The sequence below is a fragment of the Glycine max genome, chromosome 12 (assembly GCF_000004515.6).
Source record: "Glycine max cultivar Williams 82 chromosome 12, Glycine_max_v4.0, whole genome shotgun sequence".
In the NCBI taxonomy this organism is placed as follows: domain Eukaryota; kingdom Viridiplantae; phylum Streptophyta; class Magnoliopsida; order Fabales; family Fabaceae; genus Glycine; species Glycine max.
The window spans coordinates 35,672,421-35,699,241 of NC_038248.2; the positions used below are offsets into that span (position 1 = coordinate 35,672,421).

A 26,821-nucleotide genomic window follows, 5' to 3' on the forward strand; every position below is an offset into this window, starting at 1 on the left:
TATTAAATATTAATTAAAAATAATAAAATTACATAACATTGAAAGCAAATGCATAATAATTAAAAATACATTTTTACATAATAATAAATAATTAAACACACTGACATTGAAATAAAAAAAAATGATGAAAAATAAAAAATATTACATAAAATTAATTAGTTATTTTCATTTCCAAAACGTTCCTAAATATGCTCAACTAAATTTGCTTGAAGTTGACCGTATTTTTGTTTGTTATGAACTTCTGCTCTCCTTTGAATATATGTTGATATGATATTATGATGAACACCTAAAGATACTTCGAATGTTGACATGTTATTACCTACACTATCGTAATCAATATTATTTTGATGTGTCAAGTTCGCCCTCAACAATCATGTTATGCGATATGATGCATGCATAGATGATATTCTTCATTTTAGCAGCATCCCAAAAACGTTTCGGACCACGTATAATCACGAATCGAGATTAGAGCACTCTGAACGCCTATTCTACATCCTTTCTTGCCAATTCTTGTCGTTGTGCAAATAATTTTTGCTTTTTTCCTCATGGCATTGAGATGGTCTTCACACATGTAGCAAAGTCTGGATAAATGTCATCCGCTAAATAGTATTTCATATTATATTGGGTTCTATTCACTGTGTATTGCACTGCTGGCGCATGTCTGGATAAATGTCATCCGCTAAATAGTATTTCATATTATATTGGGTTCTATTCACTGTGTATTGCACTGTTGGCGCATGTCTTGACAAAACTTCATCAAACACATTAGATTCATTTAACACAGTAATGTCATTATTTGAACCCACGGTGCCAAAAAATGCATGTCAAATCCACAAGTCTTGTGATGTCACAACTTCAAGAATGATTATTGGGTTGCAATTATCACATTGACAAAATTAACCTTTCCACGCAATTGGACAATTTTATCATTCCCAGTGCATACAATCAATAGAACCTAAAATACCTGAAAATCCGCGTGCCACTCCTATTTGTAGTAGTCGTTCGATGTCTTCATTATTTGGTCTTCTCAAGTACTTATTCCCAAATATGGTGCAAATGCCTGATACAAATCGCTCTAAGCATTCCACTATAGTTGTTTCACCAATTCGAACATATTCATCCACACCGTCAGCAAGCGAGCCATAAGCCAATATACGAAGAGCAGTTGTGCATTTCTGCAATGGAGATAGGCCTTTTTGTTGCAGTGCATTAACCTTCATTTGAAAGTAATCATCATGATTGCTGAGCGCATCTACAATTCGGAGAAACACATGCCTTCACATACGAAACCTTCTTCAGAACTAAATCTCTATGTACACAGGATTTGTTGAGAAATAGTCATTGAAAAATCGATCATGACCTTCTTCACAATTCCGATGTACCACTCTTCTTCTTTGCCTATGCCTAGTGGTGTTCCCATGTAGTTGTAGTGGGCTCTTAAGTATCAACCTAATGATTTTGTCATCGGTGTTGTCTTCCAATTCCTCATTTATCATTTGATCCAAAACTTCATCTAAATCGATGTTTGGATCCATTATATGATAACTGAAGTGTTTGACATCAGAGAGAAATATTGTGTAATTTGTATAAGAACATGTGAGAATGATGAAACATTGGACATTTATATAACTTCATTCATAACAGTTAGTTTTCCAATGGCTAGTTTTATAACGGCTAATTTTCCAATGTTGATAATTATATTGATGGGATCCATTTTAGAGAGAATAAAAAAGGTTAAGACTTGATAAGAATAAGAAAAAAAATTAGGAGTAGAAATATTGTGTGCAAAACTCCATAACACTGACCCAAATTTATAGTGAATAATATCTAACGAAAAAAAATTTGTCTCACAACGATAATATCTCCCCAGGCAACAATAATAACTTTATCCAAAAAATTGTGATAAACATTCCCCAAATTTATTGTGTGCAAAACATTCCACATCCTTCCTTCCCCACTGCCTTGTCCCATTACCTCGTTCTCTTTTCTCTCTTCAAAATCCTTTTTTTCTAGAACCTTCCCCACCAACCCTTTTGTTTTCTCTCTCTCTTCACACGTCCAAACCTCTATCTCTCCAAAATCTTTTCTCTCCTCACACATCACCAGCGCCGACCATCGCCCACTGTCTCCATCACCAAGCGTCCACCATCAACCAACGACAATCCTCTCCACCATTGCGCATCATCCATCGTCACCAATATTGGTCATCATGCGTCTTGCGCCGACACCTCCAACCATCACTATGTCTCCATTGTGCCACCTTCGTAGGTCGTCAATGCTATTGGAGATCTGGTTTTCCACTTTCCTTTTTTTTCCCTTTCATCTCTTCAATCTAGTTCATGGAGACCATTTTCTCCCTTTACTGTATTGTTCTGAATCTGGATCTGAATGAGATTTTTTTGTTCAACTTTTATGAATTTTGGGATTCATTGTGGTTCTTTGTTCATTTGAGTTTCTGTTCATTGTTCTTCTCTTGGGATGATTATGTTCCCTTTCGTTCGTACATGCATTATACTTGTTAGTTGTGAAGAAATTATTTTTTTAATGTTGAGATATTGTTTTTTATATAAGAAACGATTATGAAGAGTGAAGCAACACACCCTGCCACGTGGGTTTGCTCTAGTGACAAAAAAATTTAAGGAATGGTTTCTTTACACTAAGCACCTGGGAAGAAATCGTCGTTGGAGATGCTCAAAAAAGCAAATAATGAATACATAAAGTAACTTGGATGGGTCTAGATGCAACAGTCGTTTTACTAAACAGAAGAATTGTATGAGGCATCACTCTAAAATCATGGAGTTTGGTATTTTGTGGTTGCTCGCTCATGTAGTGCAAGAGTTGCCTGGTTTTTTTTCCCGTAAATACACCTTTTCTCTTCTGTTTTTTTCCAATCTACACTACTTTGCAATTTAATTTCTAATATACACTACTTGAGACTTTCTCTCTCCTTTTTGTTTTTTATAATTTAAAATATTATAAAATATAAATATTATGCTATATAATTTTTTTAATTGGTTTTAAAATTACTTATTTATTAAATTAAATATTATAATTGTTTTTTATTTTTTTAAAGAAAATGATATTATTAAATATAATTATTTTTGTTTTATTATTTAATTTACTTAACATATTTTTTAGGTGAATATTTTTATTTAAAATTTGAATTTTCTAATATAACTATTTTTAATATAATTATATTACTAAATATAATTAGTTTGTTTATGTCATTAGATTTAATTAAAAATGAAAAGACTTTTTGTTTAACAACTTATTTATAGAAGAACATTATATTGCATTATCAATAAAATATTTAAGCAATTACACTTGGCTAAGGAAAAACTTTAGATGGAGATATGTTAGGACAATTGTTTCTGTTATAACCATGTTGCTGGCAAATTTCATATTTTTTTTCTACTTTCCCGTTCATTTTCTTCTTCGTCCATCTTGCGAGTGTGTTGAGATGGAAGGACCCTTTGCCGTTCTCTTTCTCCTTGGATCAGGACCCCATTGATCTCATTCATATTCTTGCCACATTGATTCGGGTGACAACAAAAAATAATTGTTAATTAAATATCTTTAAAGATATTTTCAATATATTTTTATTATAAAAAATAACTCATATTTAGCAGTTATTAGTATCTTTTGGATATTTTAATCTTTTCTTTTCATATCTGCAAGCCATAAATAATAAAAATATCAATTATTATCACTTAAGCCAAAAATAACTACTAAATAAATATTTTTAAACATTTTCAATATATTTTTATTTAAAGATATTTTCAATAAATATTTTTAAAGATATTTTCAATATAGCAGTTACTACTCTTTGAAATTTTATGTCTATTGTATAAGATAGATGTATCAATTAATTTTTTACTGTGTTTTTTAGTTTATTTTAATACTACTAACTAATTTTCTTATTTTTTTAATTAACGAACATAACAAAAAAAATATCAACAACACATAAATTTAACTATAAAAGTACATACAAAGTAACTAAAAAATTATACTCTAATTTAGTTTACGTGACAAGGATCTTGTTGTCTCTCATACTTCTTCTCAAGAGCAAGTTGCAGATATCATGACCAAGCCTTTCTCAACCAGCAGATTCCTAAGTTTACGTGACAAACTCAATGTAGTTGATTGTGCCAATCAACTACCTTGAGTTTGAGGGGGGAATATTAGGAGTATGAGAATAAAAGACTCTCTTTTATTCTTTGTTAGTTGATATCTTCTGTTAAGATTTGTAATAGTTGTTAAACAACTCATAGGTGTCTCCTTTCTGTTAGAATTGTGTAACTAACTTAGCCTTTGCTAAGTTATGCTGCACCTTATAAATAGGACTAAGATCTCTCTCTGTAATTTAGTTTTTATCTTTCTCAGTTTTATACAATTGATTTTCCTAAGAGTTTCTCTCTTCTTCTAGATACTTTCTTTCTATTAATATATTAGGAGTATGAGAATAAAAGACTCTCTTTTATTCTTTGTTAGTTGATATGTTCTGTTAAGATTTGTAACAATTGTTAAACAGCTCATAGGTCTCCTTTCTGTCAGAACTGTGTAACTAACTTAGCCTTTGCTAAGTTATGTTGCACCTTATAAATAGGACTAAGATCTTTCTCTGTAATTTAGTTTTTATCTTTCTCAGTTTTATACAGTTGATTTTCCTAAGAGTTTCTCTCTTCTTTTAGATATTTTCTTTTGGTTTGTTTCTATTAATATGGTATCATAGAGCCTTTTTCCTTCCCCTGTGAGAAAATGACATCACCTTCCACAACCTTTTCCCAAACAGTAGCTTGCAAGCTTGATGAGAAAAATTACATGAATTGGCACTAGCAAGTTAATGCTGTCCTTCGAGCTCATTAATTAGAAAAATATGTCGTCAATCTTGTTGTTCCTCTCAAGTACCTCTCCGAAGAAGATCGTGCAGCAGGGACAATCAATCCAGAATTTACGAATTGGGATCGTCAAGATGCTCTAATCATGTCTTGGCTTCTTTCTACACTTTCTAATTCAATTCTCAGTCGTGTTGTGACTTGCTGTCATTCGTTCCAAGTCTGGAACACCATTCGCTCCCATTTTCATGGTCTTACGCATGCAAGAACCACACAATTACGCTTGGAACTGCGAACCATCAAGAAAGACAACAAATCTTGCAGTGAGTATCTGCAAAGAATTAAGCAATTGTGCGATACTCTAACAATAATTGGTGATGCAATCTCCAATTGTGAACAAATAGACGCTATTCTTTGTGGTCTTCCTCCTGAATATGAAGCACTCATCTTTACAATCACAACATTTCTTACTCGTGATGTTGATGTCTCTGTTCTTGATATCGAAACCATGATTCTTGCGCATGAAGCGCGTCTTGAGTAACACAAGCAAACTGCTCTACAGGAGCCTCTAACATTGAATCTTGTTGAATCTACTTCAGCGCCACATTCTGTTCCAGCCAACATTCCAGAAAATCACGTAGTTGCGAACTACATTTCTGCTCAAGGAGCTACTATGGCCGTGGACAGAATCGCGGCCGTGGCGCACAAGGTCGCGGTGGCCAAGTCCAGTGTCAGATCTGCAAGAAACGTGGCCACAAAGCCTCAACGTGTTACCGCAGGTCCGTTGTGGCTCCGTTTGGCAACTTTGGATCCCCATACTCTTTCTTTGGACCATCATTTTCTGGGTCATCCTTCTCTCAGGTTGGTTTGTACAGCTTCAACACAATTTTGCACCACCCAACTTTGGTGCTCTGCAATTTTTCGGCACCATGCAGCAACCACACTTTGCTAATGGCACCACTCCCACTCCCTGGATGCCATACTTACCTGGTCCACATTTTCAGAACCCAGCGCCTCCTTTTGGTTATCAACCCACTCACTATCCCACCCAATAATGGCACCACCTTCCAGCAGTAGCAAATTCCACCTACTGCTAACATTTCTCAGGCTTGGTTTCCAGATTCAGGTGCTTCACACCATGCAACCAATGATCCACATAATCTCCTTCAGAGCAGTACAGCTGCAGGAAATGAACATATCCTAATGGCTAATGGCACAGGTACAAGAATCTCTTCCATAGGCTCAAATCTGTTTAGGTCCCCCTATTTTCCAACCACTACTCTCTCCCTTAAAAATTTATTGCTAGTTCCCTCCCTTACCAAAAATTTACTTAGTGTTAGTAAATTCACTCGAGATAATAACTGTTTCTTTGAGTTTCATCCTTCATATTGTTGTGTTAAATCTCAGGATTCATATAAAGTTCTTCTTCAAGGAGCTTTTGGAGAAGATGGCTTATACAAGCTTTACCCTTCACTTGCAAGAACCACTTCTCATAACAACAACACACACTCTTCTGCTAGTGTCCACAACAGTCTCCTTAGTCCAAAAGAAATTCATAATATTGTTGTATCTAGTTCCTTTAAACTTTGGCATCAAAGAATAGGCCATCCTAACAAGGATGCACTAGCAATTGTACTAAATAAATGTAATATACCCTTTATCAATAAAACTAGCAGTGATTTTTGTAATTCTTGCTCTATAGCCAAATCTCACAAACTACCCTATTCTCCCTCTTCTACTGTTTATACTGCACCTCTTGAATTAGTATTCTTTGATGTTTGGGGGCCCTCTTCAGTAAAGTCATCTTGTGGATTCTTGTATTTCCTAACTTGTGTTGATGCCTATTCCAAATTCACCTGGATTTATCTGCTTAATCATAAATTTGATGTTTCTAACAAGTTTCATCTTTTTAAAGCTATGGCAGAAAAATAGTTTCAAACACTACTTAAATCTATTCAAATTGATGGAGGAACAGAATTTAAACCACTGACCCCTTTACTTCAGCAGCAGGGAATCATTCACAGGTTAACTTGTCCTTATACCCATCATCAAAATGGGTCTGTAGAAAGAAAACATAGGCAGATTGTTGAGTTGGGTCTTGCTATGTTAAATCAAGCATCTGTGCCTTTGGAATATTGGGATCATGCCTTCCTCACTGCCACCTATCTCATTAATCTTCTTCCATCATCATCACTTAATTTTGAAACCCCATACTACACTTTTTTTTAAAAGAGTTCCTAATTACAAGGCACTTAGAGTTTTTGGTTGTGCTTGCTTTCCGTGTCTAAGACCATATAATCAGTCAAAGTTACAGCCAAGGTCTGAAGAATGTCTATTTTTGGGCTATTCTGGAAATCACAAGGGCTACAAGTGTTTAAGTAAACAGGGAAAAATATACATCTCTAAAGATGTGATATTCAATGAAACTCACTTCCCTTTTCTTAGTCTCTTCTCTCCAAAATCTCCCAACACTAGCAGCAATTGCATTCATGTACCCTTCATTAATACAAATCCTTTATCTTACCACCTTCCAATCCTCCTATACCTACTGCTTCCTCCTCATCCATAGAAAATTTCTCTCTTCCCTCACCTAGTCAAAATTCTTCATCAACCAATCAGTCTAATTCCGAAAATACTGCACCAATTTCCTCTACCAATCCAGTCATACCTCCTAACATTCATCCTATGACAACTAGATCAAAAAATGGAATTCTCAAGCCTAGACTCCAGCCAACCTTGCTTCTAACTCATGTTGTGCCTAAAACTGTCAAAACAACACTTAAAGATCCTAAGTGGAAAGATGCTATGGATGAAGAAATGGTTGCACTACTAAAAAACAATACATGGGAACTGGTTCCTAAACCTCATAATAGGCAACCAATTGGTTGCAAATGGGTTTTTAGAGTCAAGCATAATTCAGATGGGTCTGTCAGTACAAGGCACGTCTTGTAGCAAAAGGCTTCCATCAACAGTCTGGTTTTGATTTCAAAGAAACATTTTCCCCAATTGTGAAACCTATAACAATTAGAACTATTCTGACTTTAGCCACTTCCTTTCATTGGGATCTTCAGCAAATTGATATTAACAATGGCTTCTTAAATGGCAAACTTGAAGAAATTGTCTATATGCAGCAGCCCCCAGGTTTCGAACATGACAGTAACCTTGTTTGTAAACTAAACAAGGCCCTCTATGGGCTAAAGCAAGCACCTCGTGCATGGTTTGAAAAGCTTTCAACAACTCTCATTTCTCTTGGGTTCAAGGCTAGCAAGTGTGACCCTTCCTTATTTGTCTCTTCCTCATGTGGAAACATAACTTATGCGCTTGTCTATGTGGATGACATAATCCTCACTGGAAATAACAGTGTTCTAATTCAACAACTTATTTCACATCTAAACTCTATTTTCTCTCTTAAACATCTTGGCAAGTTGGACTGCTTCCTTGGGATTGAAGTCAAGTATAATTCCGCAGGTTCTGTCATGCTTTCTCAAACCAAATACATCTCAGATTTGCTTGAAAGAGTAAATATGGAAGAAGCTAAAGGAATTTCCACCCCTATGGTTAGTAATCTCAAATTGTCAAAGCAAGAAACTACATGCTTTGAGAACCATACACTATACATATTTGTGGTTGGTGCTTTGCAGTATGCAACAATCACCCGACCAGAAATTAGCTTCTCAGTAAACAAAGTCTGCCAGTACATGTCCAAACCCATGGAAGAGCATTGGAGAGTTGTCAAACGCATACTTAGGTACCTTAAAGGAACTATAACGCATGGTTTGCTAATCAAATCTACCAAGACCACTCCTTATATCAAGATTTTTGGGTTCTGTGATGCTGATTGGGCTGCAGATCAGGATGATCGTAGATCCACTTTAGGAGCTTGCATTTTTCTTGGGCCTAATTTGGTCCCATGGTGGGCTAAAAATCAAGTTTTGGTTGCTAAATCAACAACTGAGGCAGAATATCGAAGTCTGACTCAAGTTACTTCTGAAATTCTCTGGCTTGAATCTCTTCTCAAGGAGCTTCACATTCCTTTTGATACTCCTCTAATTTTCTATGACAATCAAAGTTCAATAGCTTTAGCTCACAATCCTGTTCTTCATGCTTGTACTAAGCACATGGAACTTGACATTTTCTTCGTTAGAGAAATAGTTCTCAACAAGGATCTTGTTGTCTCTCATATTCCTTCTCAGGAGCAGGTTGCAGATATCATGACCAAGCCTCTCTCAACTAGCAGATTCCTAAGTTTACGTGGCAAACTCAATGTAGTTGATTGTGCCAATCAACCACCTTGAATTTAAGCGGGGAATATTAGGAGTATGAGAATAAAAGACTCTCTTTTATTCTCTATTAGTTGATATGTTCTGTTAAGATTTATAACAGTTGTTAAACAACTAAACAACTCATAGGCCTCCTTTCTGTTAGAACTGTGTAACTAACTTAGCCTTTGATAAGTTATGCTGCACCTTATAAATAGGACTAAGATCTCTCTCTGTAATTTAGTTTTTATCTTTCTCAGCTTTATACAATTGATTTTCTTAAGAGTTTCTTTCTTCTTCTAGATATTTTCTTTTGGTTTCTTTCTATTAATAATCAATTATTTTTTTACTGTGTTTTTTAGTTTATTTTAATACTACTAACTAATTTTTTTATTTTTTTAATTAATGAACATAACAAAAAAATATCAATAGCACATAAATTTAACTACAAAAGTACATACAAAGTAACTAAAAAATTGTATTCTAATTTTATCCAATTTTTTTTTCTTTACCTATATATTTTTTCTTAAAAAAAATAAAAAACAAAATTATAAAATTTAATTTAATAAATAAGTAATTTTAAAACCAATTAAAAAATTATATAATATAATATTTATATTTTATAATATTTTAAATTAAAAAAACAAAAAGGAGAGAGAAAGTCTCAAATAATGTATATTGAGAATTAAATTGCAAAGTAGTGTAGATTGAAAAAAAAAATAGGAGAGAGAAGATGTATTTACGAAAAAATACCGTTGCCTTCTCTATCAGTTTGGTCGTGCATTGTGACCAAGCAAGCACAATAACATGTTGTTGAAGGTGATTTAAGTGGTCCTTCAGGTTAAGGTGCCTTACACTACCAGTTTGGATAAGCTACTTGCAAAGAACAATTGAACGACGAAAATCAATCCCTTTGGACTATTCAAAACGTAGAGGTTTGTCTTGCTTTTTTTAAAAAATTAAGATGCCTTATGTTAAGAGGAGTTATGCAAATAATTAGATAGTTTAACCCAAAAGAGTAGTATAAGATCTTTTTGTGTTTACACGTTTGAGAATAATTTATTTAGTAGAAAAATTTGTGTTCGATTCTTCCATCTGTAAAATTTTTTTAAGCCAGCAACAGTCACACATCACAAACAAAATTAGTTTTTAATCTAATGGATTGAAAGACACCGTAGTCTATGATTCGGGACAAAAAAAATTGATAACTTATTACTGTGAGAATGATATGAAAAAAAGGACTGATCATGAATGAATGAAAATTGTCAATGGTCTAACACCTGTCGCAATGCCAATATTAATTGGCCAACCCCAAGACTACAATACAACCAGATGTAACTCTCGAGTGTCACCATTTTGAATAGGACAAAATTTAAATATAATCTTGCATTTGCTTTTAGTATTATTCTTTAATAAAGTAAAAAATTAACTAACAAGTCGATAATTCAAGTGATATTGGATTCAGTTTCCTTAAATAATGTTTTTAATTCAAGTTTTGTGGATAAAAAGACATGATTGAGAAAAAAAATCTCACCAAAGGTAATCAACTAAATTTTTCGACAAAGATTAATTATCAACAAAACTAATAAATACTCTACACTAATGTCATTGTCACGGTGACCCAATTTTTTTTGTCTCCATAAGCCACATAATAAAAAATTAGATTAAAAATCAACATTAATTTTCAAAATGAAACTTTAATTTTTATTCTTATTTGAAAACAATATTAAAAAGGCCTAAAATTACATCAAAATTTTGTCACGTGGTTTCATCTATGCTTTTGGGATTTCAGCATCTTAGTAGTGTAATAAAGGGAAACACGATGAAAGAGAAAAAATGTAAACAGCATTCAACAATTCTATCAGCAGATGCTTTTCAGATTCAGAATGACATACATAATAAAATAAAATAACAAATTTTGTTATGTCTCTGCCCTCACCAAAATCCTACGTGTGCTCCTTTTTGCTACAGAAAGGGCAACAACAACAAAACGGCTCTCAAAACTTGTATTTCAAGGGAACCTCTCTTATTTGGGAAAAAATGGACAGGATATGATCACGAAATAGTCTCTCTATGTTATTCAAAATAATACAATGATGAATGCAAAGACAGTATGCTGTCTAAATCCCTCTCTGGTGCTGCATGCAACCACATGTCACTGCTCACTCTTGGCTCCTTCAAGTTGCTTCTGGAATTTGCAGAAGCCAACATATGTGATCGAGTCTGAGAGTGCACCCCAAGAAATTTCCCACCTAAAGAGCTTCTCGTCTTGACTTTCCCATGTGTTTTGCCCACAGCCTTCAAGCTACCGTTCTGGCTGGTCACAGGACGGAAATTGACTGAATCAACTGTTTTCATATTACTCAAACGATCAGTGCATGGCGGAGGAACTGACTCCGGTTTTGATCTCCCCTTGTTCCAGAATGAAAATGATAGTTGCAGCTTGGCTGGAACCTGATAAACCAAACGACAAAGAAAAATATTCATGAACTTGCCAGTCTTCAATCCAGACTTGTAAAGCAAACAAGTTTTCTATTCTACACATTGAAATGAAGTGGAATTAAGATATAGCACATATCTATTGCTGCTTCCAGGCAAGGTGTTGCAAGCACAGTAGCACATACACACAATCACTAGCAAATTCATCTGCCTTCACAAACAAATATATGGAATATATAAAGAATAAAGTGCATGACTTGTGAGCAAGAGATACCGAGATAGAGAAGCACCACCCTTATTTATCAGATAAGATAACATTTTTAGAAGCTTTTCCGAGCCTTTACATGACCCCTGAAATTGATCTACAAAGATTTGATGATTGTATTACAACAATGTGACTCATAATTAAATATTCTTGGGATAATTTCACAGACCCCTCCTAAAGTTAGCAGTAATTACACCTAAACCCTGCTTGTTTCAGAAAGGCCACCTATCTCTCTTGCATATCCCTTGGTTTGTTATTTTTAAGGGTGCTATGTGCATGCTTAGTACATATAAAAAAAAAGGGAGGAATGCATGATTTTTAAAAAATAAAGGGTGTTAATGAATAAGAATAATATATAAAATGAAGAACATAGGAGCAATTTCCAAATCAAGCAAGGTCTAGCTGTAATTACTGCTAATATCAAGGGAAGTCAGTGTAGTACAAGAGTAAGGTTGCCAGATGTTTCAATACTTGAGTAGTTCTAACATCCTTATTATCCACAAGGGAACAAAAAAAAAGCGTTTAGGCCTTCCAAGTGAATGCCAAATGAACTCATTGAAATGTAAATCTGTATGCTATCTGAGAAGAGATAAATCAAATAAACTATCAGCTAACTTGTTAAATTGTTCAATTAAAGCATAAAAACTGTCCTAAAAATCCATTAAAATTGCTTAATGATGTTGAAAAGAAGAAAATTATAATTAGATGTTGTGAGATGAACAGTACAATTCCCGGATTATTCAATCGTACCAGGATATACACAAGAAAAGAAAGCATATAACTTGAACACAAGAATCGGTTCCAAAATATAAGATGGAGTCACGTATAAAAACTTGCATCAAATGAAAGTTGGGAATCATAACTCACAGCAGAGATAAGGCTGCTAGAAGCAAATGCAAGTGAAGATGCAGAAAATGGAGATTTCCCAGGTTTTCCCTTCTGCTGATCTGTTGTCTGTCCCTGCTCAACAGACCCAAAACTTGATTGTGCACTATTATCATCGTCTTCATCATCCCCATCATCATCATCTTCCTCTTCCTCTTCCACCTCTGCCAGAACTTCTTCAACCTTTGCAGGAGCCTTTTCATCTTGTTTGGTTACAGAAGTCATATAATCACCATCACCTTCATTGTCATCATCATCATCATCTTCATCCAGCAAACCCATCTTTGCCTTCTTTTCCTCTTCTTTCTCTCTTATGCGCAATAACTCTTCCATATCCTCAATGGCCTCTTCTAGACCAATTTCAGCTTCTATCAGTTCAAGATCTTCCTCAATTGCTTTTTTTTCCTCTTCATTAATTTTTTTCTGCTCTTCAGTCCATTTATCTAGCTTATCAAACCATGGCTTGCATGCATTTTCAATTGCAAGTATAATACACATCCATATGCTCTCCTTTTTTTTCTCATCTTCTATTCCAAAAAAATCATCATAACCAAGGGGCAGGAATACAGCCTTTTCAGGATCCACATCCTCACCCTTTCCCAAAGGTGGCTGCCAGAATAAACGTATTCCATATTTCTCATCCTCAACATAATTGATAATATTTCCAGTTGGTGTATGGAGGATGAGAGGATCCTCGGTATATATAAGCTTTGAAGGATCTTCAGGATCTGGCTCCGGTTCCTTGTTAATAAGGACAAATTCAGGAATCTTATGATTCTCCTCTGACCAAGGATTTGGAGGAAGAATAAATTAAGAACTCATCATTTTCATTGACAGACAGGAGAGGACTATAAAAGTCATACCAACAACATACTTGTTCATTCAGAAAAATAGGAAGAACAAATACCTTTTGACCACCAGTGCTCAAGCTCAGCTGGCATGGGTAACCTAAGAGGAGCTTTATAAAAAGAGTTTAACCACATTTCTCTTTCTTGATCTACTTCATGCACATATACTTTCCAGTAATCAGGAACCTGCAATAGAATCATACCCATGTTTGAATTTCCTTGCATAAGATGACAATAAGCAATATATTAGGATAAAACATTGGCGGTAAGCCTCACTTCATAAAACTGGTTAATGAAGCCAGGTGCCATCCACACATCCTCTTCTTCATAAAAGTAAGGATGCTGTGGATCACTATATGGGCCTCTCTTTTCTCTAACCACTGCACAGAGTGTTAAACAATATGTTATGAATAATCATAAACAAAATAAAATCAGCACAGCACCAATCAGGAAAAGGGGGGAAAACATTTTCATTCCAAAATAGCACATATATAATTTTTCAACCATACAATAAAAGCAGAAAGCCTATACTAGTATGCCCAAGAATCAACATGCATGCTTAACCATCCTTACTAGATGAGACAATTGTCTAGAGACAAAAAGGTGAATCCAATGATGTACATATTTGTGGTGTTAAGTTACAATCGGTCATTAATCTTTATTTTATGACTCAAAAGGCACAAGTTGGGAGGAAATAAAAACAAAACAAAAAAAAACTGGTTATGAGTGTTCTTAAATCTTAACTGGTGTTAAGGTCTAATTGTATGCTTAGTTTAACTTATTTTAGATAAATAATTGCCAGCTTCTAGGGATTTTGAAACAAAAGAAAAAATTCTAAAAAATAATATCAGCCCAACAAATGCAAAATGGTGAGGAGGAAATGCAGGAGGTAGCAGAACATGAAATTTTATGCCTAAATCCATAACAGATGTACTAATCAATGGATCACCCCCCCCCCCCCCCCCCAAAGAGGTCAAACAGCATACTTCCATCTGGCTTGTTAACAAACATGCGAGCCTTTGCAGCAGCAACTTCTGCTATACCAGCATGCATCTGAAATTGACAGAATATCAGAAAGAATAAGATATTTACACAACTCTTAGATTATTATTTTTTTATTATACAGAGATGAAAGCATTAGGAAAAAAATACCGCTGAAATGTCTTCATCGCATCCCGAAATGTCATCTACATATTCTCCAAAATAAAATCTACCCTGCATGCACACAGATTACGTAACCAGGATAGGAAAATAGGTCTTCTACATGGTTCAAGTGTGATGGAAATGCCATCATCCCTTATGTTGAGATGACTTGCAATCTCCAACCGATGAATTAAGTGGTGAGATTCAACCAAGAATATAGATAGTACACCATAAACTTAAAATTGAAGTATGTTGAGTAAAAAATAAAGTCTCAAGGAGCATAAAGGGATGTTGGGCACTCTCCAGGAAGCTAAAGCAAAACATGTTATTTGGGCAATTATTTTTCATCTACAGAGTCCAGCTTTCTCTCCCCATTTTTATAAAAATTGGCAAGAAAGAAGTTGATTGTAGTTAAAAAGTTGAAACACAAATTTTGTCTATTCCATGCACCTACATATAAGATACGCTCATTAACTTCATATACACCACATCCATGCATCCTCCCATGCTTCCACTGGCCAGCATAACGATAGCGACCTTTCTCCCTGGGCATAAAATATAAAACCCTTTTCAACACCAGTAGTAATGTACTATGGAGAGATATGAAGAGACAATGCAAAGAAGCGTGAAGTCTAGAGAGAAGAGTTGCAAAGTCTCACTTATCTTAAAGATAATAAAGTGATTCTAATTGGAAAAGGCAAAATAGAATTAGACAATTAAACTCACGGCTTTCTTCCAAATTGCCTAACCCATTCCTCATTCTCATAAAAGGGGATTTCATAGTTCCCATCTGCAAGATAATACATATCTTCAATATCCTTCTCAAGCCATTCTCTGTCTTCTGGGGACAGAAAATCCCTTGCTATTATCTTTCCTTGAGCTCGCATCTTTGCTTCAAGCCTGAGGGCATGGATAAAAGCAGCCCAAGTTTGTTCTCAAGAAATTGAATGCATATTCAAACTGTGTCACAATCTAAGGCTTCATTCACACATAATGAGGCAATTAAAATAAGGTACATACTTGGACCCAGGAGCAGGTTCTATAACAGGTATATCGACTTCAACTACACCATGACCCTCCACATCGTTTTGAAACCATTCACCTTCATACCTAAGAAAATATAACACATTACAGAATATCAATGACATAAAAAAGAGTTGCATGAAGACTGACATGTCAAGAAGTGAGGTGCTGATACATCTGATGGGGGAAGATGAGTAGATGCTGACACTAGTTGAAATAATTAGCTAACAGAGAGTCATAGACCACAATAGAACCCCAGAAAACATGACCAACTGATTCAGTTTATTAGCCTCAAGGGAACCTGACCAACTGATTCAAAACCTTGAGGTTGTGGCTGAAATTGTGAAACCGCCATCAATAACATTTGGGTCTGAATATCTTTGTGTCATCAGACTGAGGGTGCAATAAAAACCTAAACAAATTTCTCCCCTCTTTCCTATTACATTGCGTGTTTAACCGCTTATTACTTGAATGTAGAATTCATTCCTTATGCATATAATGTTGTTTTAGGGCGTGTTTGGATAAGGTTATCCAGAAGCACTTCTAAGAGTATAAAATTATAAAAAAATGTAAAGAGTTTCTCCATAAGCGCATAAGTTAAAACTAATCTTTAAGAGAAGCTATATGAGAGAGTTTCCACAAATTAGCTTATGTGTAAGCTAATTTTAACATATGTAGAAGCTCATTTCATTTTTTTCTTCTTATCTTCTTCTCCTATAAGTGTTTCTAAAGATGTTATCTAAACAGACCCTTAGTTTATCACTGGCACTATCACTACTAGTCTAGAACAAAAACCACAAAACGGAGCAAAGACAAACCTGACCAATGCATCATCAGAAACATAAACTCCTTTCCCATGAGCATAGTCATCCCAAACAGTCCCTTCATACCTGCAAAAAAGAGAAAATCCGACAACATTAAACCCGAACATCGAAAGTAATAATAATTTTACAGTATAGTACACACATACGTGCTTCCATCTTCGAAAATGTAGCTAACCCATTTGAGAAACTCCTCAATCCTATCCAACTCCTCAATAGCATCCTTGGGGGTGGCAATGTCGTAATGGTTATCAGGAATGGGAGGGTAATGCTTCCGGTAAGGAAGATAAAACGGCGCAATGGGAGGCTCTTCTCCGTCCGCAATCTGCTCCTTCACATAGCGCCACTCGTCGTCAGTGGCCCAAACGGGGTCCCAGCCCGTGCCGCCGATTTCGTAGGGCCCATCGGCCCAAAACTCCCTGAGGTCCTGCTCGGTCCATTCCTCGGGGTCTCTGGGGAAGTCGTAAGGGTTTTTCTTCTCCGCAATCAAAGGGTCGAGCTCCTCGTGCAGCTCCTTCATCGCGGGACTCTCCAGCGCCTCCGAGAAGGCGCGAAAGTTCGCCTCCGGGTCTTCGCGCTTCGGGTTCTCCGGCGATGACGAGTCGTCACCATCGTCGCGTTGGCCAAAGGCGCGGCGGAAGGCCTCGTCCTCCGCCTCGTCGTAGGAGTAGTCGGAGTCGTAGTCGGAGTCGGAGTCGGAGTCGGAATCGGAGAAAGGGGCATTTTGTTGGGGAGAGTCTTGCTGGTCTTGGTCGTTCGCCATTTGGAGAAAGTGATAATGCGATAGGATAAGGTGTGAGGGAGTGATGAGGGAACACACAAAATGCTATACCAGCTGCTACTTACTGGCTGCTACCTAGCGTTACAAACCACGATAGAGGCAAGCACAAGAGAAAGAAAGAGGGTTCTCACCAAACGACGTCTTTCCCTGTCGTTTCACTTATTCAACTCGTGGTCCTAGATCAATTTTTTTTAAGGAATAAATAAATGGTAAATAGTCATTTTTTGTCTCAATTTATAATTCGCTTACAAATGTGTCCCTGAAATATGAAAATACAAAATTTAATCCCTCAAAATGTAAAAAGTGCGTATAAAATTTAGTCTTTGAAAATATAAAAAATACGATAAATATATCCGGACGTTAATAATAGATTGTGACTAATTATTATTATTATTATTATTATTATTAATAATAAGTGTTTATAATTTACTGCTCTTATTCATTTAATACTTATGTGATATATTTTTTAATTTTTCTTTTAATATATATATTTTTATTATTTTGATTTCCTTTTCAAACCTTGATCTTTGCTATTAAATTTTTTTTTATCTTATATCTCATATTTAGATTGAAAATAATATGTCAAGAATTTTGAGTAGAAAAAATATAATCTACCACAGGACCAAATTTATTTATTTATTTATTTTAAAAAAGAAAAATTTAATCAACTATTTTTAAAAAAAAAACAAATCTCACAAAATTTAAACTAGATAAAGCTAAAGTGAAATTATAAGTGTATATATATATATATATATATATTGATTTCACTTTAGCTTTATCTAGTTTAAATTTTGTGAGATTTGTTTTTTTTTTTTTAAAAGTTGATTAAATTCTCTTTTTAAAATAAATAAATAAATAAATATGATTATGTGGCCGGTTGTATTTTTTTCTACTCAAAATTTTTGACATATTATTTTCAATCTAAATATGAGGTATAAAATAAAGTTTTTTTTAACATCAAAGATTAAGGTTTGACAAGGAAATCAAAATAATATATATATATATATATATATATATATATATATATATTAAAAGAAAATTTAAAAAATATATTGCATGAGTACTAAATAAATAGGAATAATAAATTATAAACACATAATAATAATAATAATTAGTCACAATCTATTATTAACATCCGGATATATTTGTCGTACTTTTCATACTTTCAGGGATTAAATTTTGCATTTTCATATTTCAAGGATACATTTGTCAGCAGAGTAGAAAGACGAAAAGTCAAAAAAATATTATGACAAATATGTCACTATGTTGGCAATCCATGTTGACAATCATTTCAGCGACAAATTTGTTCCTCCATGCTACGTAGGCTATTTTACTAACGGTAACAGAAGAAAGTTAACAGCAGAATATATTTGTCGGACTTTTTACAATTTCAGGAACTAAATTTTATATTTTCATCGTTCAAAGACGCATTTATTAGCGAATTATATACGTTGAAGGACAAAAATGACTATTTACCCATAAATAAATTAGGGATGGAGAGAAAAGTTTTTTTTTTTAAATAAAAAAATTAATTATTCTCTTCACCATGTAAGAATAAATTTTAAAATAATTGTTTTTTTTTTGTTTTTTAATGTGATATTAATCACTTTAAATAAATAAATTAGTTTTTTTTAAGGTCATCTTTAAGCATATAACTCAATTTGGATTCTTGAACCATTTTAAATGGGTCATTTTTAGTTAAGTTTTTAAATTGAAATATGTTGATTTCCTTCCTTTTGGTTGTTGATTTTGGTTAATAGACAGGTTCTTTAGGATTTTTGTAACACCTCGAGCAAATACATACTCGAATGAAATAGATCTAAAGATTGTGTAAGTATTAAATTGTATAATTAAGGATAATTTAAATGAATTAATTAGTATTATCTATACCAATAATATGCATATATTTTTATGTAACCTAACATTTAAAAACTTTATAGTTAAGCGTGTTTGACTTGAAACAAGTATGAGATGAATGACTTCATGAGAAATTTCCTGAAAAGTATGAGTAAGGCCAAAACACGTTAAAATGTTTCATATTGATTCTTGGAAACATTCATCGATCCTGAAAGTAGTCAAACATTACTAGTGATATCAAAGTTGGTTGTTGATGAACAAAATGATTGAGCACATTATTAATATGTTGAAGTTAAGGTTGAATCATTCAGGTAATACCTGAGTTCAATCCTTGACGGACAAATTTTTTTGTTAGACTTTACTTAACTCCTAATCAAACCCGAGATTAAAAGTCATTTTTCCTTAATAAACTAGAGGGTCAAGACAAAAAAAAAAGTTGGTTATTGATGTCTCAAAAAAGACTACTTACATAAAATATTGTATCTAAGTTTTTTTTTTTGTAAAATTATTATTATCTTTCATTTATTTATTAATTTTACTTTGTTTATTTTAAAAAAAACTAGGACAACAATTATTATGGGATAAAAAGAATATCATTTTACTTCTTGAAAAGTATTGGCATAGTCCTTGAAATTAAAAAAAATATCAAATAAATATTACAAAATTAAAATTATTATCATTTATTATCTATCATATACAACTTACTATCATTATAATCCTTAAGGAAATTATAATAAGCACTAATGTGATTGACAGATTTCAATTTTAATAATTTACTTAATATTTTTTTAATTTTAAATACTACTATTATAACAATGTTCGTAATTTCAAGAACTAAAATAATAGTTTATTATTTGTTCTATTGATGAAAAATGTAGAGAAAGATTTTGGGCTAACAAGTATATTTATCTCATTTCAAAGGATAAGTCACTAAGTCAGAACTTGGATCTATCAATGCAAAATGTGACTCACTTCAACGCTTTAGCGCTGTTTTTTTTTTCTTTTATGATGATTTTGAATTCATGAAAAAGAGAAATAATTTAAATCGAATTTAATTTAGGATGTTTTTAGAACACTATATATATATATATATATATATATATATATATATATATATATATATATATATATATATATATATATATATATATATATAAGTTTAAATAAGTTAAATCTCATAATTTCGAAGAGTTGAGACAGATTTTAAGGTTCAATGAACCCTTGCAAATATATTTAATAATTTCTAATACATTGAATTAGTTCAAAAAATTATTTAATAATATTTATTGTATACGTGTTACAAAACATTAAGAAGTTTAAAATTCAAAATGTCTTTTATATGAAAACATCCATTCAAAATTCAAATTGAATATTAATGATTTTATTGCTCGACACAAAACGTGTCAAAACTACTCTATTAACTTTATGCAAGTCAACTATAAAAAGTTATATTTTCTTTTCTTCGTGACCATAAAAAACAAACTAAAAAAAATTAATAAGCAATATATAGAAAATAGATATTTAATAATTAATTTAAATTTTCATATAAAAAATTTATTAACATGTCTTAGATTCAAATGAAATTGAACTGAATTTCTAAAATTAAATATTGAGTTCAAACTTGATTGATAATAAAAGTGATTGAAAGATGTGATCCTAGTATCCTACTATAGGTTGTTAACATAATTAATAAAATACTTCACATTGACTTGATGCTCCTAAAAATATAAAAATAATTTGAAAATAATCTAAAAAAATTAAATCTAAGAGCACATTTATTTTATGAGACCATGATATTTAAACTAGGAACATCAATAAATGATGAAATTAACTTCTTTTTCTTACATAACGTTCAATTTTCAAACCTTGTTTTAAAAAAATTCAGTTGCCTAAGCCAATCACCCATTAGTATTCAGTAATTAGTTAACAAATATTTAAAAAATATTTAATTTTGTAATCAATTAGTAAAATAATAAATTCTTATCAAACATGTATTTAAATTTTTAATAATTATAATAATATCACAAAATTCAAGCATTCTTTATTGAGGTTTAATAATATCCCCAAAGTTCAAACGGTTATATATTGAGGCCATCCAATCCTATAAAGTTTAGCTTTCAATTCTTCATGTTTTTTTTATATGATGCACGTATTAAAAAAACAACAATATTTTGTGAATATGTCATCTATATAGGTGATAAGTAATCTACCACTCACGATCATCTCTCATATCTTCTTTATAAATTATAGTCATGTCATTTGAGTTTTATATTTGTAGGATTATACATAATCACACAAGAGTATTGTTAGGGGTAGCTTGGGTTGGTTTCGAGGACCAGTTCCTCCAGAGAAAAAGAGAAGAGGAAATTTCAAAAAAGGCTAAGTATTTCATTCATGATCTGCTTATTACAATGAATTCATATTTATAACAGAATTCCTAACAAAATTGTGATTCTGTGCTAGGTGTAAATATTACAAAAATATGGAATTTGTTATGGTTGTCCCCTGATCCTCGACAACAATCCTTGCAGATCCTTCTAGTGCTAGCTCATCCGTGATCACACGAAGTCCTTCAGGTATGAAGGTTTAGTAATTACCCTTTTTGCTCTGCCTTCTGTTTGCACCTCTTTGTTGATGTTTGCACCATGTCCTTCAATTGCTTGTTGCACCTCTGTTACTTGCTGCACCCTTGTTTGTCTATCATCTCACGGGCCTTGGAAATGCACCTTGTCCTCAAGGTGATAGTCACGACTCAGCTGCGACCAGGATTCCCAGGACATCTCATCAGGAGCCAGGCCCGACCACTGCACCAATACTTCCCACGGTGACCCTGGAATGTCGGAGTTACGACGGTAGTCCAGAATGGCTAATGGAGAAATGATGGGCTGGTCGTGAGCAAATTGGGCAGGGAGGGAAACAGAATTTGCTGGTGTCGGCGGCCCTTTGAATGGTTTCAAGATGGAACAGTGAAACACAGGGTGAATACGTGCACCCTCGGGAAGCTTTAAACGATAGGCCACCGGGCCAATGCGCTCAGTGATCTCGAATGGTCCATAAAAGCGTTTCGAAAGTTTCCTGGAAATGGAGGATTGAGGCTTGCCGAGGTTTGACGATGGGGCCTGAGCTTGACCATGACCCAATCACCAACCTGATACTCCACGTCTCTGCGTTTACCATCCGCGCACTTCTTCATCAATTCCTGAGCTTTGAGGAGCTTCTTTCGGATCAGGCGGAAAGTGTCTTCACGGTTTGTGAGCATATCATCAACAGCTTCGAGCTTAGAATCCCTGGCAAGGTATTCAGGGTAATTAAAGGGCTTTCTACCAAATGTGATTTCGTACGGGGTGGATCCAGTAGCTGCATTCCATGAAGTATTGTGGGACCATTCCACCCACATCAATAGCTTACCCCATGAACTTGGTCTCCGGTGAACAAAAGCCCTAAGGTACTGTTCAATGGCACGGTTCAAAGCTTCTGTCTGACCATCGCTTTGAGGATGGTATGAAGAACTCATTCGTAAGTGGGTGCCACTGAGATGAAATAATTCTTGCCAAAACCGACTAAGGAATAGGGGATCACGATCAGAAATCATGCTACGAGGGAGACCGTGAATTTTGTCGACAATGTTCATGAATAAAGCTGCAACTGTGTAAGCAGTGTGTGAAGTGGGAAGCATTCCCAAATGAATGCCTTTAGAGAACCTATCCACGACCACAAGGATGGTGGTATTCCCCTGAAAGGCAGGTAAACCAGTGATGAAGTCCAAGGAGAGGTCCTTCCATGGACGGTGTGGAATCGGCAGAGGACACAGGAGACCGACGACGCGTTTAGTTTCATATTTAGAATGCTGACAGTCCAAGCAATTAGAAACAAACTTTGCTACATCTTCTCGCAACCCATCCCAGTAAAAATTTTCCATTAATCGAGCTATGGTCTTAGCTATTCCAAGATGTCCGCCGGTTGGGGTGGCATGGTACTCAGTGAGGAGGGTAGTAATCAGAGGTAGGAGAGGGGGAAGCCATATGCGACCTTTGCGTAGAATGAGATTGTTTGAAATGTTGAAGTCAGGAAATTTGGCGGGAGTGGTTTGAATGGCCTGAAGCTGTGACTAATAGGGCTCGTGTTGGGCTAACTGCTTCCGCAATTCCTCCATAAATGTCAAACAGGGTACAGACAAGATGTGGGAGAGGGACGACTCCTCATCGGGAAGACGTGACAACGCATCCGCGGCTTGATTAGTGGTGCCGGAACGAAACTGAATTTGGAAGTCGTACCCCATCAAACGGGCCAGGTATGTGTGTTGCTCAGGGGTCTGCACCACTTGTGTGAGTAACTCCTTCAAGCTGCGGTGGTCCGTGATGATCGTGAAGCGGTGGCCAAGAAGATACTGGCGCCACTTCTTGGTCGTCGTCGTGACTGCAAATAGTTCACGAACATATGTGGAAGAATGGCGCAGCTTCGGAGGAAAAGGTTTGTTGAAATAGGCTATGGGATGGCCCCTTTAGGAGAGAACCGCGCACATCCCGATGCCGGATGCATCAGTCTCGACCGTAAATGGCAGCTGAAAATCAGGGAGAGTGAGCACGGGAGCTTCCGACAGAGCTTGTTTCAATTGTTCGAATGCCAATTGTGCTGGGGTAGTCCACTGAAAAGGATCAGTAATGGTTGCCACAACTAAAGGGGTCGCAATGGTGGCATACCCTTTAATAAACCTTCTGTAGAATCCGGCGAGACCCAAGAAGCTACAGAGGGCTTTGGCGGAATGCGGTGTGGGCCATTGTCGCACAACATCCACCTTGGAAGAGACGGGTTCCACTCCTCGCTAGGAGACCACATGGCCGAGGTACTCCACCTGTGGCTGAGCAAAGGTACATTTGGACAACTTCAGGACGAATTGATTGTCCAACAGAACCTGAAAAGCTTGTTGTAAATGAAGAACATGATCATTAAAGGTGATGCTATAGATTAAAATGTCATCAAAGAAGATAATGAGAAACCGGCGAAGGAATGGCCGGAAAAGCATGTTCATCGTCGCCTGAAAAGTGGAGGGAGCATTGCATAGCCCGAAGGGCATAACCTTGAATTCATAGTGACCGTGATGCGTGCGAAAGGTCGTTTTAGCAATGTCCGAAGAATGCATGTGGATTTGGTGATAACCCTGCAGCAGATCAAGTTTCAAAAACCAACAAGCTTGGCCCAATTCATCCAACAATTCATCAATTATGGGAATGGGGAACCTATTGCGAATGGTAATGGCGTTGAGGGCCCGGTAGTCCATGCAAAACCTCCACAAGTCATCATGCTTGCGAACAAGGAGCACCGGAGATGAGAAGGGACTGGTGCTAGGTCGAATCAGGCCCTTCTGCAGCATGAATTCCACTTGGAGTTCAATCTCCTATTTCTGGTAATGAGGATACCTGTAGGGGCGTACATTAACAGGGGTTGCCTAGGGAAGTAAATGGATGTGGTGGTTTGTAATTCTCGCCGGCGGAAGGGATGTAGGTGGCTGAAATAAGGTCTCAAAGTGGTCAATCAATGTCTGAATTCGAGGGTGCAAGAGGGGTGGGGTTGCGTCAGGAGATGCCTCCGTGAGTACCGCAATGTGGTAGCATGAGGCATGCTCATTGTGTTTCAAGAATTGACGGAGCTGAGGTGGTGTTAGCATGTTGATGGTGAGATCATTGTCGTCGCGAAGCTCAATTAAGCGTTGGTCATAAAAGAATTTCATAGTCATTAGGGAGTAATCAGTGAGCACAGGTCCCAAGGTCTTTAACCATTGTACACCGAGAACAATGTTGGCACCTACAATTGGTAATACATAAAGGTCCACGTCACAGGTGAAGTCCACAATGGTAAGAGTGACACGCGGGCACCACCGAGAGCAAGCTAAGTGTTGTCCATTACCAACTAAGACCCGTAATGGAGTAGTATCCTGTGTGGGAAGGCCAATCCTCTACACCAAATCTTCCTGAATGAAGTTATGGGTGCTGCCCCCATCGACGAGGACAACGACGTGGTGGCCGGAGGCCAGGCCCAACAAACGTAGAGTTTCGGGTGCCAAGTTACTTGCAAGTGAATTAAAACTAATTTGGGCTGCAGTCGGGTTTGGGCTGTCGGGTGGGTCGGGTCCCGGGTCCAAGTCCTCTATATAAGGGTCAGGGTTGTCATCCTCAGCAGCTACCAGGAGGAAAACCCTAGAGGCACATCGGTGACCTCTATGGTACTTCTCCTCGCAGGTAAAACACAACCCGCGTTCACGGCGAGAAGCTATCTCAGCCGGCGACAGACGCTTCACCGACGGAGGGGGCCGTGATGACGGAGCAGGAGAAGAAGGATCTTGGAGGAGGGCAGGCATTGGAATCGGCCGAGGTTGAGGGATGGAAAGCACCGGCGGAGTGCGGTTGCGAAAGGTGGAGCGCGTGTCGAGGAGATTCTCCTCCTGGAGACGAGCAAGACCCGCGGCCTGCACCAAAGTCAGGGGCTGCAACGATTGCACCTCGCGACGAATTTCGGGAGTAAGGCCCGAAATGAAGCAACTGAGGAGAAACTGAGGAGGAAGCCCCACGATGCGGTTAGCCAATTCCTCAAATTTCGATAAATATTAAGTCACTGAGCCACGCTGGGTGAGCTTGAAGAGGTTACCAGTGGGGTCATCATAGTGAGAAGGAGCGAAACGGGTCTGAAGGGCTTGGATGAAAGCAGGCCAGGAGGTGAGTTGGCCATTAGTGGCCATCCACTGAAACCAAGCAAGAGCTCGGACGTCCATGTAAAAAGACACAATGGTAAGGCGGTCGTGGTCAGGTGTCGCATGGTATTGGAAATATTGGTTAATTTTGAATACCCACCCGAAGGGGTCAGTACCATCGAAGCGTGGGATGTCTAATTTCATGCGGTGTTGATGTGCAGGTACAGGGGAGATGGAAGGAATAGGTTACGGGGATGGAGAAGAGGGTGTGGAGGGTAGCCGTAGCAGGAGCTCATCGAATTTTTGGGCCATGGATTGAACAGTTTCACCAAGTGAGACCTGTAAGGTAGTGAGCTTGAGGATAGCGGTTTCGAGTGGGGAGGATGAGTTGCCGTATGGGGTTTAATCGGCCATAGTGACGAGAGCACCAAATGTTAGGGGTAGTTTGGGCTGGTTTCGAGGACCAGTTCCTCCAGAGAAAAAGAGAAGAGGGAATTTCAGAAAAGGCTAAGTATTTCATTCATGATCTGCTTATTACAATGAATCCACATTTATAATAGAATTCCTAACAGAATTGTGATTATGTGCTAGGTGCAAAGATTACAAAAATATGGAATTTGTTATGGCTGTCCCCTGATCCTCGACAGCAATCCTTGCGGATCCTTCTAGTGCCAGCTCATCCATGATCACACAAAGTCCTTCAGGTATGAAGGTTTAGTAATTACCCTTTTTACTCTGCCTTCTGTTTGCACCATGTCCTTCAATTGCTTGTTGCACCTCTGTTACTTGCTGCACCCCTGTTTGTCTATCAAGTATTAATTGATTTTATATGTTTTTATTTCATTTTTTTATTTATAAGTTAGTGTTAATTTTTTTAACATTATCAGATGTTGTACTCTCAGACCTTCAAAACATCTATTTAATGATTGATCTAAGATTTTGTTGTAATGTCGATGTGTTAATAGTTAGCTTTATAGCGA

General features: G+C 36.1%; 2 protein-coding genes across 2 annotated transcripts; both read right to left on the bottom strand.

Moving 5' to 3' along the window:
- Positions 1-926: 926 nt before the first annotated feature.
- On the bottom strand, positions 927-2,189 carry LOC102662586 (uncharacterized). The gene is made up of 2 exons (XM_006593207.1): positions 2,104-2,189; positions 927-1,275 (listed from the first exon to the last, which is right to left on the bottom strand). The coding sequence occupies exons 1-2, from the start codon at positions 2,187-2,189 to the stop codon at positions 927-929; spliced, it is 435 nt and encodes a 144-aa protein (XP_006593270.1).
- An 8,774-nt stretch (positions 2,190-10,963) lies between these two features.
- On the bottom strand, positions 10,964-17,386 carry LOC100813077 (protein TIC 100). Its single transcript, XM_003539408.3, has 11 exons — positions 16,668-17,386; positions 16,516-16,587; positions 15,695-15,784; positions 15,401-15,574; positions 15,129-15,219; positions 14,684-14,746; positions 14,518-14,584; positions 13,808-13,911; positions 13,591-13,717; positions 12,666-13,465; positions 10,964-11,548 (listed from the first exon to the last, which is right to left on the bottom strand). The coding sequence occupies exons 1-11, from the start codon at positions 17,279-17,281 to the stop codon at positions 11,171-11,173; spliced, it is 2,580 nt and encodes an 859-aa protein (XP_003539456.1). The 5' UTR covers positions 17,282-17,386; the 3' UTR covers positions 10,964-11,170.
- Between the last annotated feature and the right edge of the window lie 9,435 nt (positions 17,387-26,821).